Source organism: Arachis duranensis, chromosome 3 (genome assembly GCF_000817695.3).
Source record: "Arachis duranensis cultivar V14167 chromosome 3, aradu.V14167.gnm2.J7QH, whole genome shotgun sequence".
NCBI lineage: Eukaryota > Viridiplantae > Streptophyta > Magnoliopsida > Fabales > Fabaceae > Arachis > Arachis duranensis.
Genome location: NC_029774.3, coordinates 4531398 through 4548782, shown reverse-complemented (window position 1 = coordinate 4548782; position 17385 = coordinate 4531398). Strand labels below are relative to the sequence as shown.

General features: G+C 34.0%; 5 protein-coding genes across 5 annotated transcripts; all 5 read left to right on the top strand.

Moving 5' to 3' along the window:
* Positions 1-629: 629 nt before the first annotated feature.
* LOC107476655 (U-box domain-containing protein 44) lies at positions 630-3906 on the top strand. The gene is made up of 4 exons (XM_016096506.3): positions 630-836; positions 1025-1765; positions 1860-2160; positions 2261-3906. Exons 2-4 carry the CDS (start codon positions 1031-1033, stop codon positions 3712-3714), a joined length of 2490 nt encoding a protein of 829 aa, XP_015951992.1. The 5' UTR covers positions 630-836; positions 1025-1030; the 3' UTR covers positions 3715-3906.
* Positions 3907-6734: 2828 nt separating this feature from the next.
* Positions 6735-7724, top strand: LOC107477125 (uncharacterized). Its single transcript, XM_016097083.3, has one exon. The coding sequence runs from the start codon at positions 6797-6799 to the stop codon at positions 7640-7642; it is 846 nt and encodes a 281-aa protein (XP_015952569.2). The 5' UTR covers positions 6735-6796; the 3' UTR covers positions 7643-7724.
* Positions 7725-8988: 1264 nt separating this feature from the next.
* On the top strand, positions 8989-9967 carry LOC107477126 (uncharacterized). Its single transcript, XM_016097084.3, has one exon. It carries the CDS (start codon positions 9043-9045, stop codon positions 9934-9936), a length of 894 nt encoding a protein of 297 aa, XP_015952570.1. The 5' UTR covers positions 8989-9042; the 3' UTR covers positions 9937-9967.
* A 1360-nt stretch (positions 9968-11327) lies between these two features.
* LOC107477127 (uncharacterized) lies at positions 11328-12267 on the top strand. The gene has a single exon (XM_016097085.3). The coding sequence runs from the start codon at positions 11386-11388 to the stop codon at positions 12265-12267; it is 882 nt and encodes a 293-aa protein (XP_015952571.1). The 5' UTR covers positions 11328-11385.
* Positions 12268-16130: 3863 nt separating this feature from the next.
* On the top strand, positions 16131-17050 carry LOC107477128 (uncharacterized). The gene has a single exon (XM_016097087.3). It carries the CDS (start codon positions 16187-16189, stop codon positions 17048-17050), a length of 864 nt encoding a protein of 287 aa, XP_015952573.1. The 5' UTR covers positions 16131-16186.
* The last annotated feature ends 335 nt before the right edge of the window (positions 17051-17385 follow it).

Genomic DNA, 17385 nt, shown 5'->3' with positions numbered 1-17385 from the left:
CAAAATTAATCAAATTTTTTATAATAGAATTGAAATACTAGTGTTAAAAGCTGGAAGCATGATATTCCAATTTGTACTACAAAGAATAAGAAATGAATATTCTTCCTACTAAAGGAAATGAAACACTTTAGACTTGTATTATATCATTATATGTTCAGAATAGTACAAATAACTAAAGTTCTTCTAGATTATCATTCCCCAAAAGGAAAAAAAGTGCCTTTCTTAATTGTTATTTTTACATTAACTTTAACAAATTCAAACATGAGTTTCATGGGGAAATAGCCGTCTCAGGTGAGTTGAAGTTTGACTAAGGAATGAAAATACAGCAAATCATTTTATAAATGACCTGTTTGAAACATGGAACTATGGAACTGTAAACTGAAAACAAAATATAAATGCTTCCAAGCAAACTGGAGTAAATAACAAAGCTTAACCCAAAGATATAAAAAATAAAAAAAGGACAAAATAAAAGTTTAGAGGAGACTTTATTACAAGATTTTGACTTGGTCTTTTTTTCTTTGATTTCATCAGCGTGAGGTCCATGAAGATTATAACAAGACAACCATATAATACAATCTTACATTTAATGGGTAGTTCCTATCAAACAATGACTTGTTCTTATTATAATTCATACCTCAAATTTCAACCCCTTGTTTTACCTTCTGTATCAACTTCAATAGTGAGAATAAGAAGATTTAAGAAGTGGGGTGGTCTTATTCTTTGCTTGTTGGTTTGGATTTCTCGAAAAGTTCTCAGCTTTTAACATGTGGAAGTCTAAGCTCAACTTCTAGGTGTTTACTCAGTTTTCTTAGTCATCCCTTGCATTTTCTCAACAGGTTCAATTCAATTTCCCTCTGGAATTTCTTGAATTTCTCTGTGTGATTGATTTTCCCTTATGTTTTGCTCTCAATTTCCCATTAGTTTCTTATAAAGTTAATTCCTTTATCATGTGTTTCCCAGTTACAGTTTACTAATTGTGTAACTGATTATTCTTTTCTTTTCTTTTTTCCTTCAAAAAATCCAGTTTTTCATGAATATGATTATGGAAAAGAGAAGCTTTTCTGAGTTCATGTCAGAGCTAGTAGCTCTGGTTGATGAGGTTGCTTCATTTGCTATGAATCCTGAAGTTGAGATAGATGCTTTTACCGAGTTTGCCATGTTGGTTGAGAAATTGGCACCAATTTTCAGTGATTTGAGTGACAAAATCACAGTTATAGAAAACAAGCCATCCATCAGAAAATCTTTGGAATCGATTGAAACTTCGCTTAGCCGTGCTAAAGCTTTGAAAAAAAGTTCTAGCTTGAAAGACCCTAGCAAACATATTGAGGACACAACACATGATATTGGTCGATCACTAGGCCTATTGCTCCTTGAATTGTCCACAGATTTTAGAGAAAAGGTTGGTACATTGCAAAAACAGTTTATGAATGCAAGATTTGGTGGGAACATGAGCCTATCTTCAAGTCCAGTATCATTAGAGTTTGCAAATGATGTGTATGGTGGAGGGGAAATAGAAGAGGAAATAGTCAATGTTACTATAGAAGATGTTGTATTGCAACTTAAGAATGGTAATGATGAAGAATTTGCAGTTGCTCTTTGGAGACTAAAGGAGTTCATCAGGGATGAGAAGCTGGAAAGTTGTTTGGTTAATGAGGAAGCTGTTGTTGCTGTTCTGTTAAATAGACTGCGTTCGTGTAAGGCAGACAATAGACTTAACATCATTCAATTGTTACGAAATATGGCTTCGGGAAATGATGACACAAAGGTAGAATTCTGAAAATAAGGCAACATTTCTTGTGAAATTGACTGTATTTGTTGTTGTTAATTACTTAGTTATCTTATGTAATAGTACTGTGCAGGAGAAGATGGCAGAAACCGAGTTTTTATCAGCAGTGGTGAAGTCTCTAACAAGAGATGCAGAAGAGAGGAGGGAAGCAGTGGGACTGCTGCTAGAACTCTCTGATCTTCCTGCAGTTCGACGGCAAATTGGAAGAATTCAGGGGTGCATTGTAATGTTAGTCTCTATCCTTAATGGAAGCGACCCCATTGCTTCGCAAGGTGCAGCCAAGTTGTTGGATATGTTGTCCAGTAATACTCAAAATGCACTTCACATGGCTGAGGCTGGTTACTTTAAGCCTCTAGTGCAGTATTTGAAGAAAGGTGATTTAGAACTTCCCATAACTGAATTTTATACATCTGTTTTAATCAGTACACAACTCTTTGTTATATATATAATTATTTAAAAATCATGTTATTGCAGGCTCTGACATGAACAAGATCCTTATGGCAACAGCACTTTCTAGGTTGGTGCTAACAGATCACAGCAAACTTTCCCTCGGCGAAGATGGGGCAATCGAGCCCCTTGTCAACATGTTTCACACTGGCAAACTTGAGTCCAAGTTGTCTGCTCTAAATGCCCTGCAAAATCTTTCCAGTGTGACAGAAAATGTGCAACTTCTAATCAGGTCTGGGATTGCAGGATCATTGCTGCAGCTTCTTTTTTCAGTAACATCTGTGCTAATGACTCTTAGGGAGCCAGCATCTGCTATTCTTGCAAGAATTGCTCAGTCGGAATCTATTATTGTTAATCAGGATGTTGCTCAGCAGATGCTCTCACTCTTGAACCTTTCCAGCCCAATAATTCAAGGCCATCTCTTGGAAGCTCTAAGTAGCATCGCTGCGCATCCTCGCGCATCTAAAGTGAGAAGAAAAATGAAAGAAAAAGGAGCACTTCAGCTAATTTTGCCTTTTCTGAAGGAAACTAACACTACAACAAGAAGCAAGGCCCTTAATTTGCTCTATACTCTTTCCAAAGATCTTACAGATGAGTTGAGTGAACATCTTGATGAAGCTCATCTTATTCACATTGTTAATATTGTCTCATCATCATCATCAGATAGTGAAAAGGCTGCAGCTCTTGGCATACTGAGTAATCTTCCAGTTAGTGATAAAAAGGTGACTGATATTCTGAAGAAAGCAAATTTGTTGTCTATTTTAATATCCAATATGGCTTCGAGCACTGGAAGTAACTCGCCTGTGACAAGAACCTTAGCTGAAATTGTTGCTTGTGTTATAGTTAGGTTCACAAATCCTTCTGACAAGAAACTGCAGCTCTATTCAGCTGAACAAGGGGTGATTCCTTTGCTTGTGAAACTTCTCTCAAGTGGTTCATCAATTGCAAAATTCAGAGCTGCGACCGCTTTGGCTCAGCTATCACAAAATTCTCTGTCCCTCAGGAGGAGTAGGAAGTCAAAGTGGTTTTGTGTAAATCCATCAGTAGAAGCATATTGTGAAGTGCATGATGGTTATTGCTATGTGAACTCCACATTTTGTCTGGTCAAGGCTGGTGCTGTTCCGGCACTTATCAAAATACTTGAAGATAAGGAGTGGGAAGCAGTTGAGGCTGCTTTGATTGCCCTTTCAACTCTTTTGCAAGACGAAATCTGTGAAGGCGGCATCAATTGGATAGCCAAGAATTCAGGTGTGCAAGCTATTATCAAAATTTTAGAAGCAGGTGATGTGAAGGTTCAAGAAAAAGCACTATGGATGTTGGACAGAATATTCAGGATTGAAGAGCACAGAGTAAAATATGGAGAATCAGCTCAGGTTTTTCTTATTGATTTGGCGCAGACGTGTGATTCTCGATTGAAGTCAACTGTTGCAAAAGTTTTGGCAGAGTTGGAGCTCCTGCAAGTTCAATCAAGTTATTTCTGAAAAGTGAGATTATGGGGAGTGGTTTTGTTTTTGCTTTCTATTCATTTAAATTTTTTTGTTGTACATTTTATACTTAATCTTGTTTTGATATGAATCTCACAGTTCCATAGTGTTGTATATGTAATTATATAAGAAAGGGAAATAATAAAGCTTTTATCTGCTATTATCAAGGTTGGTTATCACTCTCTTAAACTATTCTCTTATACAAACTTTGTAAGGAATATAGTCCTAACTCATCTTATAGAACTGGTGCAATGTAAAGTTAGTTTGCATGCTTCACAATTTGCATCCTCAGTTAGATAAGTAATTTGTTGTTTCCAAAGTTTCTTATAAATTATAATTCTAAATACAACAAGCTTAATCTACTTGCAAGATAGAACTGGTCAAGGAAAATGATTGCCATTTTTTCCTGTTTCTTTTCTGCAACTTGCAACTTTCATATGCTGCCCTTTGATTGATAAATGATGTTTACATGAATTGAATAATGTCTACATGAATCAAAGATGATGCAAGAAAACATATTTTAATTGTTCTCGTGAATATCAGATAACACTACAAACAACAAGTTACTGATATAGTTTACTGGTTAAGTTGATTTTTTTTTTCTAATCTATCAACTGAGTTAGTAGTAATTTAGTTTTGATAAGAGACTTTAATTTTTTATCATGTCATCATTTTCCTCAATTAAACTATGCAACAGTAGTACAAAATTAAGTAATTAACTATTAATTACTATGTGCATGACTCATTGACACTCATAAAATATAGTACTTAGGTGGGTTCTTATCTTGTATGCATATTTAAGCACTTCACTAGTTGAATAAGGTGATCCACCATGCACTTCACCAGCCACAGACATCAGAAGATGGAAAAAAAGATTCCCTTACTCTCAGCTTGTGTCGGCATGCAGATTCCGACACTGACTAGAATTATACAAGAATAGCTCCTCATCCTCCAGACAGATGATCCAATTGTTATGGCAAATCAATCGAATCCTCTCTTGAAGTGTGCAATTTGTTCTTTTATAAATGCATATTGTCAAAGATGGGGGGAACATTGTAAATGTATCACATCTTTGGAAGATGCTACAATGTGATTCCAAATCCAAAGTCAATGTTTTTGATGCATGAGTTGGTAAGTTTGGTTAGTGGGAAGCATAGTATAGACAATGCCATGGCAGCACCAAGATCCAAAAATCATGACAGACTTTGCATGCCAACTTTGTGACATTTCCAAAGAGAAAATATTCTTCTTGTCTCCCTTGATTCTTCTGATATACATGAAGTATGAGCATGCCAAATTGTCAGCCTCTACAACTTGAGAGTTCAGAACTTGCAAGAGAAGAGATTGCAGCCATTATAACAAATACTAGAGCTCGCAGCATCTTCGGTCCAACAGCTTGCCTTCTTTGTCAAGCCACCCCTTACTTGTCATCAACTCATCATCTTCAATAAGACAAAAGCTCACAATGGATTGCAGGATTTACACGAATGCACCAGTAAGTTACTTTAATTACCAATCATCAACAATTCTTAGCATGAGAATATGAAGTACACAGATTTATTAGAGTGCCTGCTGTGAAAGAAATGTGCTAAAGTTGGATTCACTGTTGAAGGTGGAAAATACTTGTCATCAAGGATAAGAAGGCAATTCGAAAGGCACAAGGAAGTTTGAAGGGAATCAACAATGAGAGCATTGTTACTTCTTCAAATAGAAGCAGTGAGAGACTGAATGCTTAGAATATTAAAAGAAACAGGAAGAAGTCACAGTGAGCTCACTAGAATCTTGGTTCTTGCTTATTACCGGCCAAAAGGCGCAACCAAAGTCAAGAAGGTGCTTGATGATCTCCAAGTTGATGCAGCCTAACAGAGTGTAATGTGACTTTGAAAGGTGTGGATGCAGTTTTGCAGTCTCTCTTAAATCACAAACCTTCATCTATCAAAATTTTCAAAGTGATATGCAAAATTGGGAGATATGCATTCAGGATCTTGAAGAAGCAGTAGAGTTCCTCTCATGAAAACTAATTAGAATTACAGTTTCTCTTCTCATCATCTTCAATCACTAGTCATAGGAAAACCATATAACTGTGAATAACCAAAGACAATTTTCCATATCCTTGTCTCACAGTTGTACAAAAATGAGATTAAATCATATTCTGTGATAATAATATATACTATATGAGAATCAAGTCATAGTCACTAAGTTATGTGTCTCCCTTTTCTTCCTTTACTATGTTCCCACATCTCAACTTTCCAGTTTCAAATTTCTTATAGTGACCATAATGAATTTCACAGCACCTGTTTGATCTATATTTTTCGGTTTCTTACATCCATTGTTTGCTATCCTTGAATGCTCCACAAATATGTAGACAGAAGCATTTTGACCAAAAGTGAATGTTGCTTGACCAAAAGAAAATGATAGGCCCTATGTAATAATTAATTTCCTCCACTTAGGAATTTTTTTTTAATATGTATGTTGCATGCTCATCTCATAGAATTGCATATTTTCCTTCCATGCTATTTCCTTTTCAGCACATTTTTTATGATGTCAAAATGCATGATATCAATATTTAAAACCATACATGTTTCTTATCTGAAATTTGATTCTTCTTGCACTTAGTTGAGAAGACAAATTTGAGACATATCTCTGTTAATTAAAAGAACCAGCTCCACCACCTGCAGAAAATGTTTCCATAACAATGCTCATGCATGAACAAGGTTTGAAATTCTTTTCTTATTTTATTTACTCTTTAAGTATATATAGCAGCACCTACAAAAGATACCATTTTCCAAGAACCATGTGATTTCGAAGTTTATAAAAAAAAAGGTTAGGAAGCCTGGTGAGTAGGAAGCACTTAATAAACAATACCATTTTAGATCTGAAATTCAAATCAAGGTGATATAATTGCTAATTCATTTTGGAACATCTAAGGAATAAAGAAAGTTCCACTTGTTCCCTTTGTCTCCCTCAATTCATTTGCTATATATGTAGCAGATGCAAACCACAAAGACCTCAGAGATTATCTGAACAAATTGTGTAACATCATCTCCTACTTCTAGAGTTCTCTTTTGTCTTAGAAAAAATGGAAACAAGCTCAAAGATCTCTATTCACACTAGGTGCAACAGTTTGCCCTCTGCACCTCACCCACTTATATCACAATTCCAAGAGCATTTGCAGAGGTTGAAGGATTCTGAAGCCTCCACTACCTCTTTGTCATCATCTTCTGTAAGCCGAAAACTGATCGGCTTGCAGGATTTGCATGATTATGCTGATAAGTTGCTTCAATTGCCAACCACACAAAAGGCTTTGGTGCAAGAATGCAGTGTCAACTTGTTAGAAGGGTCAGTGAGGCTTCTTGATATTTGCAACATGGCCCAAGATTTCCTCATGCAAACAAAAGAAAACTTGCATGAGATCCAATCAGTTATCAGAAGGAAAGGCACTGATACCGGATTTGCAGTCAAGGGTGGAAAATACTTGGCATCTAGGAAGAACATGAAGAAGGCTATTCATAAGGCCTTAACCAATTTGAAAGCAATGAAAACTGAGACATTTGTTTCTTTCTCTAACATGGACAATGAAACTTTTTCAATGCTTAGCATCCTGAAAGAAGCAGAAACAGTCACTTTGAATTTGCTAGAATCTTTGTTGCGGTTTATCTCTGCCTCAAAGAGACATAGCAGATGGTCTATTGTATCCAAGTTTATGCAGCCTACAAGAGTGACTTGTGATTCTGAAGAATGTGACACAAATGAATTTGTAAAGGTGGATGCAGCTTTGCATCAGAAGCCTTTATCTACTGAGAACTTTCTCAGCAACACAGAGAATATGGAGATCTGCATTAAGGATCTGGAAGTACAAGTTGAATGCCTCTCAAGGAAACTCATTAGAACAAGAGTTTCCCTTCTTAACATCTTCAGCCACTAGATAGAGAGAAAAAGAAAAATGTAGATAAATAGATATCCAAAATTCAAATTATGTCCCACAATTGTACATCAATATGAATCAACCCAAGTTTTGTTACTACATATAATACCATCCAAACTTTAGCTATTTTGTCTTTGTTCCTTTTCTTCCTACATCCATTTCAAACATATTATAAGCATGGAAATATTGTGTTGACTCACATCTCGTCGCCATTGTGTCGTGTGCGGATTCCACTTGGAATGAGTCCGCATCCGACCTAATGGTAACGAGGTGTGACTCAACACTGAGCCTCACACTTAAATATATAAACATAATTAACTCTTTTGGAAATAATTGTCTATATCAAAATTGTGTTTGCTTGATTTAATACAAATAAGAAAGTGTAAAATTGAAGAATAGAGCTATAGAAATGGTTTAAAACAACATTCTCATATTTTTGTTGAAATAACTAACCATATATAGAGTATCTTTATTCTGAAATTTTATCATCTCATTCTCACACCTGTCATGTACTGAACCATGTTGACCTTTGAAGATAATGTAAAGGTAAGAGCTTTTCATATAACATTTAAACAGCCTCATCAGCCAAGTTGCCAGCCAAAGATGAACAAGGACAATATTCTAAGACCCTATGTTTTTGTCCATATCTCTTAATAAAAGTATAATTTCTCATCTTCTACATATCAATTATTATGCCTCACATGGGATTCAAAGTCAATATCAAATTTTGAATCCTTAGCCCTGCTGTCAAGATTACACGTGCAATTAGCTTGCACATGTTTCTCTCATTTGATGTGCTCAAAAATTCAATGAACAACGTGATTTTTGTCTCCATGTTGTGTGGAGCAAGCCAATTAGTAGTAATGATCAAGACATTAATATTGTTCATAATTTTCCTATTTATGTACAACGAATTCACTCTGTATTATAGTTCATTTATAAACCAAAAACTGTTTTATTGATCCTATTTATGCAGCTAATGATTCATATTTAAAAGGGTATCTATCTGCCAAAATAATAATAATAATAATATCTATACATGCATTTAATGCTTGAAAAAGTGACTTGGCAAATAGAACTCTTGAGTTGAAATATGTTTTGAGAACTCCAATGTGATAGCTATGCATGCAAGCGTGTGTTCAAAGAAGAAAAAACAAATGCTGAGTTGGGGTGTTCCTATGTAAGAGACATAGCAGTAACAATACTGAGATCTCCTAGAGATCTGAATCAAAATCAGTTAGCCCTCATTTATTTTTGTTCACATTTGATTCCTTTTGTCTCCTAATCTTTCAATATATATGGAACTAATCTCATTGGAAGGAAGGTATATCCAAAAAACTCATCACTTGTGTACATATTCAACCTTTTGAGGCCTTATTTTCTCTTCTCTCTGAGAAAAGATGGCGGCAGCAACTCCTTTTAGCCCAACATCTCATCACCAACCACGCTCGAAAAGCTTGCCAACCAGACCGCATCCGATCATACTACAATGCAACCAGCATTTGGCTAATCTAGAGGCTTCAGATGCATCTTCACCTACATCATCTTTGTTAAGGCACAAACTAACTGATCTGCAAACTCTGCATGATTGTGTTGAAAAGTTGGTTTTGCTGCCACTTACTCAAGAAGTCCTTGTCCAAGAGCATCAAGAAAAATGGGTTGATGAACTCTTGGATGGATCTCTAAGGCTCTTAGATGTATGCACTGCAGCAAAGGACGCCCTGCTACATACAAAGGAATGCGCACGCGAGGTTCAATCGATCATCAGAAGAAAAAGGGGTGGTGAGATGGAAGTTGCAGCTGAGGTAAGGAAATTCTTGGCTTCTAGGAAGGTTGTAAAAAAGGCAATCCTCAAAGCCTTGTCGAATTTGAAGACCACGGCAAAGAAAGGAAAATTCTGTCCTAGCAACAAGGATCAGCAAACTGTGTCTTTGGTTAGCCTCCTGAAAGATGTGCAGGTTAACACACTTTCCACATTGGAGTCATTGCTCAACTTTATATCCGGACAAACGCAATCGAAATCAAGTAACTGGTCCTTGGTTTCTAAGCTAATGCTCAACAATGCTAAGAAGATTTCTTGCACACAAGAGGGGGATCAGAATGAGTTCTCCAAAGTAGATGCTGCATTGCAATCCTTTGTGTTACTTACAAGCAAGCCAGACAGTATCTCCAACTTGCAGAACCAACTGGAGAATTTGGAGTCTGTCATTCAAGACTTTGGAGAAGGATTAGAAACTCTTTTCAAAAGATTTATCAAGATTAGAGTTTCCCTCCTCAACATCCTGAATCACTAGTTGTATAAATGAGGCACAAGTGATTTTTTGTAATTATGTGAAAGAAATGAGTTTCTAATATGTAGTTTTAGATGTAATGAAAAGCAATTCTTTGCACATACACTCAATACTCATTCTCTGCCTCCTTTTTTCATTTTATTTTTTTATCATAAGTTTATGGCAGTAAAAAAAGGTAAATATAATATGTGACAAGTAATAATTTACATTGAAATCCTCATCATAATCTTCCTTACTTGAAAACTACAGCTTAGTTCCAAGGTTAAATGACATAAAATCCATGTACCAATAAGGATTGGAAAATTGACCTTATATATTGAAGTGTGTACTAGTATTTCCTTTTTTTCCCCCAAGAACCAAGTCCTTATAAAGTTTGTTTCTATCACAAAAAATACTATTCCCCCATGACCAGATTTTCTATGTTGCCATATAAAAAATCACATAGAAATATCGAGGAAGGTGCCTCAAGAATGAAATTATCCATTGTTTCAATATTAGGCCTTGAAAAAGTTGAAAACCAGATAACACCAATCAAACTCAAACCTGTAGATTTGCACAAAAGAGTGGTTTTGACTTTTGATATACAGAGCCACACAGATTACAGACAGGTGCATACAACAAGTCAATAATCCATGACTATATTTCAGTTGATAAAACCTTGTCTTAATCTATAAAATCAGTCTTAGTTTATGTTAAGAGAATAGTGCAACCAAAGGAAGAAGGATTGAGCTTTCCAACTGAAGACTGATGGAAAATGACAAGAAAACATTGTGCATTTGAACTCTGATCTGTCATTGCTAGTTTTTGAGTTCACAGAATCAAAATAAAAAGAGTACCAGAAATTTTTAATCAATCCCACTTTAAAGACATAAGATTCTGCAAAACCACTATTTTTCAATGTGCATTTTTATAAATCAATTTGCAGAAACTGGTTTCACATGCTAATGAGATAGAAATTACAACTAACAATATGCAACATGGTAGAGGAAAAGCATTAATTAAACATGTATTGAGCTGGGGACAATGCATAAACAATGCTGAAAATGAAGAATCATCCTGCCCTTAATCTGTCTTGTGGTAGGTAGACAGTTTCATAAATTGATGTTAATCAAGCTCAAAGACAGCTCCTCTCATCTGCCAGACAAGAGCTCGATATGCAATGCATTTCGAATGATGGACTATTATATTACCAACTAATAAAGATGCTGTTTCGCCAGAACGCGTGCGACTTCTAAGGAAAGAAAATGAGAGATGAGCTGGAAGTTGAGATTCAAATCAAGATGATATACAATTGCTTACTCATAAGGTGACAATTGAGAAATAAAATATTGTTCATGTCTTCCTTGACTTGTTTGCTATATATGCAGCAAAAGCCAACCTCTAAAACTCAAACTTTGAATCAAACTTTCTAAATTTTCACCTTCTGATCTTCTTGTTTCCTGATAAAAGAAAATGGCAGCCATAGGAACAAACACTAAGAACTCTCAGCACTCTCGCCATAACAGCTTGCCCAATGCACCCCATCCACTTGTTTCACAATTAGAGGAGCACCTGCAAAGATTGAAGACTTCTGAAGCCACCATATCATCATCTTCAGTAAGGCACAAACTAGATGGCTTGAAGGATTTGCATGACTGCGCCAATAAGTTGATTCAATTGCCAATAGAACAAAAAGCCTTAGCACAAGAATGCAGCAACAAACAGATTGATGAACTACTTGAAGGGTCTTTGAAGTTGTTGGATATCTGCAGTACAGCTAAGGATTTCCTTGTCCAATCAAAGGAAAACATGCTGGAAATTCAGTCTGTCATTCGAAGAAAGAGAGGTGATGGATCCAACTTCACAGCTGCATGTGCAGAGTACTTGAATTCAAGAAAAACAATGAAAAAGACGATGCGAAAGTCCTTGGAAAATTTGAAAACAATGAAGAATGATGGCAAAGCTTCTTCCTCAAGCAAAGACAACAACACATCCTCCATGCTTACCACCTTTAAGGAAGCTGAAGATGTCACCCTGAGCTCACTGGAATGTTTGTTGTTGCTTATCTCCGGCCCAAGGCGAAGTTCGAAAGGGAGTAAATGGTCATTGATATCCAAGCTGATGCAACCTAAAAGAATAGCCTGTGACTCTCAAGAATCCGACACGAATGAATTCGAAAAGGTGGATGCAGATTTGCTTAGTCTCATCAGTCACAAGCCTTCATCCACAGATAATTTCCAAATCAATATGGAAAATTTGGAGATGTGCATTCAAAATCTAGAAATAGGAATTGAGCACCTCTCAAGAAAATTAATTAGGAACAGAGTTTCCCTTCTCAACATCTTCAACCACTGATCATAGTACCTATATGATCTTTGTACATCAATGTAACTAAATCATTTTTGTAACTGAGTATATATTTTATAAGGAACAAACTATAGTTACTTCTACATCTATATCTTTTGCCCAGTTCCTTTCCATCCTCAAAACCTCTTCAATCAATAAGAAGTCAAATAATTCAACTATTTCACTTTGTGTTCCAAGATAATAAAACCATAAATATGTTGATAATCACATCAATAAAGTTTCATTTCTTATTTCAGTTAAAAGTAAATTGAATAATGAAAGAGAAAGAGGAGGAGAAGAGTAGAATATAATAATCTTAAAGCAAACCCCTTGAAACCAAGTTCTGAGATCATATGAGATTCAAAATTAATTTTAATACCATCATAGCTGTCAATACCAAAACTTGATGAAGAAAGTGATATTAGCATTGACTATTTAAGAGATGTTACATTGAAGAGACCTAAAAATATAGTCATCCACATGAACAAGAAGATTCCTTTTGTCCTTAATTGATCTGCTGGAGGCAGACAAGATGATAAGATGATCCTATTTCCATGCATGCACAATTTTTTATCAGCAACCTGCAAAGATCAGAAATTTCAACAATCCATCCGTGTGATTCGTAATTTAAAAATATTGAAGGATGAGTTGGAACATGGAAGCTTGATGAATTGAAACCAAGATCCAAATATATATGATCATGCTCCCAATATGGGAGGGCACTGCAGAATTTTCAAATATTATTCTTTCTCCTTTGATTCATTTGCTATATACAGATAACAACATCTAAAACACAAGTCTTTATATTAATGGCAACCAGCCCCCTTTAGATTCTTTTCTGGTCTCTGGTGGATTTGGCGTTCGAGGAATAACGAGATCTTTCATCCTCACGAGTATTGGACAACAGACAAGGTGATTGGTATGGCTTTGTCCTTGGAAAGGGAGCTCCGAAATATTTTTAAGTTGTAACGACTGTCTATCCCCTCAACCATTAGTGGCTCTTGGATTTCCCTCTTAGTGGGTACCTTTAAAATTAATTGTGATGCTAGCTATTCTGTCAGTGGTGCTCGAGTTGGTTTTGCTTGTGTTAGCAGAAATTGGAAGGGAAGGTGGCAACGAGGCTGTCTGGAAACAATTGAGAGTCGTAGCATTTTACAAGGAGAGTTGTTTGTTATTTGGAGAGGCTTTCTTTTAGCATCGGACTCGGGACAAAAAGACATTATATGTGAGACAGATTGTGTGGAGGCTTTTATTATTGTCAATAATTTAAAAAATTGCTCTAGGTTTATTAATCCTTTGGTGTTAAAAATCCGAGATATCGTGTCTTGGAAATGGCGTGTTGATCTTCGATTGATCCTGAGAGATGCAAATACAGTAGCAGACATCATGGCAAAGACTGCAATGAGGACCCTTTCTCCCCAAGTGGAGCTTCCGTTGTCTTGGAAGGAATTTGAGAGTAGTATTTAGCGAGACTGCTTTTTTAAGCAATTTCTTTTTTTTCTCTCTCTTAATTTTTGTTTATTTTCTTTTAAGTCACAGACAAAAAACACAAGCCTTGAAACAAACTCTCTTTGTGTGTGTAAACTGTAAACATAAATATTAAATTATCTTTAACAAATAAATTTTATTAATTTATGTGTACAAATTTTAAAAAATATAAGTGTAAATTGTATTGATTTATTTATGTAAAAATCTAATAAATATAGATGCTTATTATGTATAAAATATAGGTAAATATAAGTACAAATTATTATTTGTAGGGCACATATAAATATACTATCAAACTTCAACATTCTTGAATCCAAAAAAGCGGGAGTGAATTCTAATTTTATTTTTTCATTACTCATGATAATACTATATATTTTTAATATATTACAACTAAATAATATTAAAAAATATAAATTGTTGAAAAAAACAAAAAAGTGTATAAATGATATAATTGATTAATACAATTAGATTAAAAATTAAAAAATAAAAACTAAAAAATTATAAAAGTCTAGAATTTTAGAAATTTATTATCTAATACATATGTTTAGCAAACTAAAAAAAAAGGTTGTGATAATGATGAACCGAAATTTTCAAATACTTACTAAGATTGGAGAAAAAAGAATAAGAGATATGATATTATATAAAAAAAAAGAGATAAAAAAGAGATGTGAAGTAAATGTTAATTTATATAGAAAATATAAGAAGGAGTAAGTATGAAAGAAGAAAATAAATTATATTTTATTATTCAATTTATACTTATTAAAGAGAAACAACATTAACATTGAAACTATATAATATGTTATATAAAAATAAAGAGTAAGCGAATATGAAAATTATAGAATAACCTAAAGAAAAATGAATGTCACAAGAGTGAGAAGAAAAATGAAAAAGATTCCTAAGTTATAATAATGAGACACTTGAGAAGTAGAAATAAAAAATTTTAAGAGTAAAGTGACAATTAGGTCTTTAAAGATTTTGACTTTGAACTAATTAGTCCCTAAAGAAAAAAAAGTACAAATTTGGTCCTCTACAATAGCAAACGGTGGACATGTTATATCCTTCTATCAATTCATCACGTAAAACTTAACTGTGGTGCTTATATGTACTGTTAACTACTATGATGTATCTATTTATAAAAGATTGTTATGTAGATAATAATTTTTGGAACAAAACTTCATCTGTTTTAGTATGATTTGTTATAAATAGAGAGCAGTTAATAAAAGTTATATAGAAACTTAAAAAATAATGGATAATGCTACGGAGACAAAAAAAATAGCTAGAACTTACTTTATTTAGCATTCATTAATTGTCGCAACAATTAATAAATGCTAAGACAAGTTAAGACTGTTTTTGGCTAATTTTTTTTGTTACTAAACATTTTTAAAATAATAAAATACATTGGCAACTCCATTTTATTTGACACTATCCATTAACAAAAAGATAAATGTATTCACTGGTTACTATTTTAAAAGACCTAATTAATATTTTTTTTTCGAGGACTAATTATAGTTCTAGGTGGAAATCCTCAAGATTGTAATGATCACTTTATTCTATAAATTAATCATTATTATGACTAAGTGAGATCTATAATATCTCACCCTTACTTCCCAATATCTTTTCGAATCAATTGTGAGAAAGCAATTGATATGCCATTATTCCATTCGTGGGATGAATATATATTAATACCAAACAAATTAAACATGTGATTGTTATGAAAGAAATGAAATTATGTATGAGTTGCAAAACTTCCTTGTAGGAGACAATGCTAGCTCTAACATTTCTTTTATTGCATGCTTCAAGATCTAGATTTACAATTTTTTTTTTTTAATGTATGAGAATTTTATACAAACTTAATACCATTTTTTTGTGTTTATGAAGGTATGTAAAGGTCAATTATAATATCAATTATTTTAAATATACACTAAAATTAATTATCAAAATTAGTTATTAATATAAAATATACATTAAAATATAAAATATAAATTAGTTATTAATCTACAAATAATATTTTTGTTATCATAATGACTTTCAAATTTGTTAACATGAGATTCCTTGTGTCCCCTATACCCATATCATATATTGGGCAAGGTCCAATAATGATCACATCCAAGACATCAACACACTCTAGCTAGCACATGCACACGAGGGGTAGAAAATATGAAATGAAATATGTATTAAGATAAAGTGATAAGTTAGAAGATTCCATGTGGGAGACATAGCACTAGCATTTATAGTTCATGTCTAAGATTCAATTTCAATAATTAGTTAACTCTTATCACTTATTTGAGGTTTGTTTAAGATAAGATTCCTTATGTCTCCTCCACCATCCAATATATATATAGATCATAAACCAATTCAATGAAAGCATAAACCATAAACTCAAATTCCACATCTAAAATCAAAGCTTTCTCTTAATCTCTCTATCTCTTAGCTTCTCTAAATGGAAGCCTCAAAGACAAAGTCCAATTTCCATGCTAGATCAAATAGTTTACCTTCAAGGCCACACCCTTTGATTCTACAATGCAATGAGCATTTAGAGAGGTTAAGATCTTCCAATGAAACCTCTTCTTCTTCTTCTTCTTCTTCTCTTAGATACAAGCTAGGAGCCTTACAAGATCTTCATGAATGTGTTGAAAACTTGGTTCAACTTCCACTAACACAAGATACCCTTTTGCATGAACCTCAAGAAAATTGTGTTGATGAGCTCTTAGATGGATCTTTGAGGCTCCTTGATGTTTGCACATCAGCAAAAGATTCTCTGCTTCACACAAAGGAGTGCATTCGCGAGCTTCAATCAGTTATTCGAAGAAAAAGAGGAGGAGAAGAAGGGATCATAGCTGAGGCTAACAAGTTCTTGAACTCAAGGAAAGTTGTGAAAAAGGCCATAGTCAAAGCCTTGCTGAATTTGAAGCCTATTGCCAAAAACATCATCAAAGATCAACAAACATTGGCATTGGTTGGTTTGTTGAAAGATGTTGAAGTTGTTACACTTTCAATATTTGAGTCCTTGTTGCATTTTATCTCAGGAACTTCATCATCAAATGTAAAACATGGTACTTTGTCTTTGGTTTCAAAGTTAATAATCCACACCAAAAGGACAACAAGAAGTTGCTCTTATGAGAGTGAATTTTCCCAAGTGGATGCAGCATTATTGGCATGCATATCAGATAACAAGATGAGTGAAATGCAGAACCAATTGGAGAAACTTGAGTCATGCATCCATGATCTTGAAGAAGGACTTGAGTTTATGTTTAGGCGTTTGATCAAAACTAGGGTTGCTCTTCTAAACATTCTCAATCACTAGTTTGGTCATAGAATTCAAAATGTAATTGTCTAGTTATAATGAATAATATTTCAAGCTTTTTACTCAAATTTTAATTGTAATTTTATTATTTTAAAACTTCTTGAATCGAATCATTTTTAAGATAGTTATCGAATATCTACTAAAATAATTATAAATTATCAATAGTGATAAAAATTGAATTTATATTTTGCTCGTATAATTTTTAACTTTGGTTAATTATCTCATGTCAACTAATTATTTCTTCCATTTTTTTAAAAAGAGATTCATTTGCCTTGCTAATTTAATTACCATTAAACTCAAATGGTTGTATCAAATTTCAAGTCCATCCAAAATAA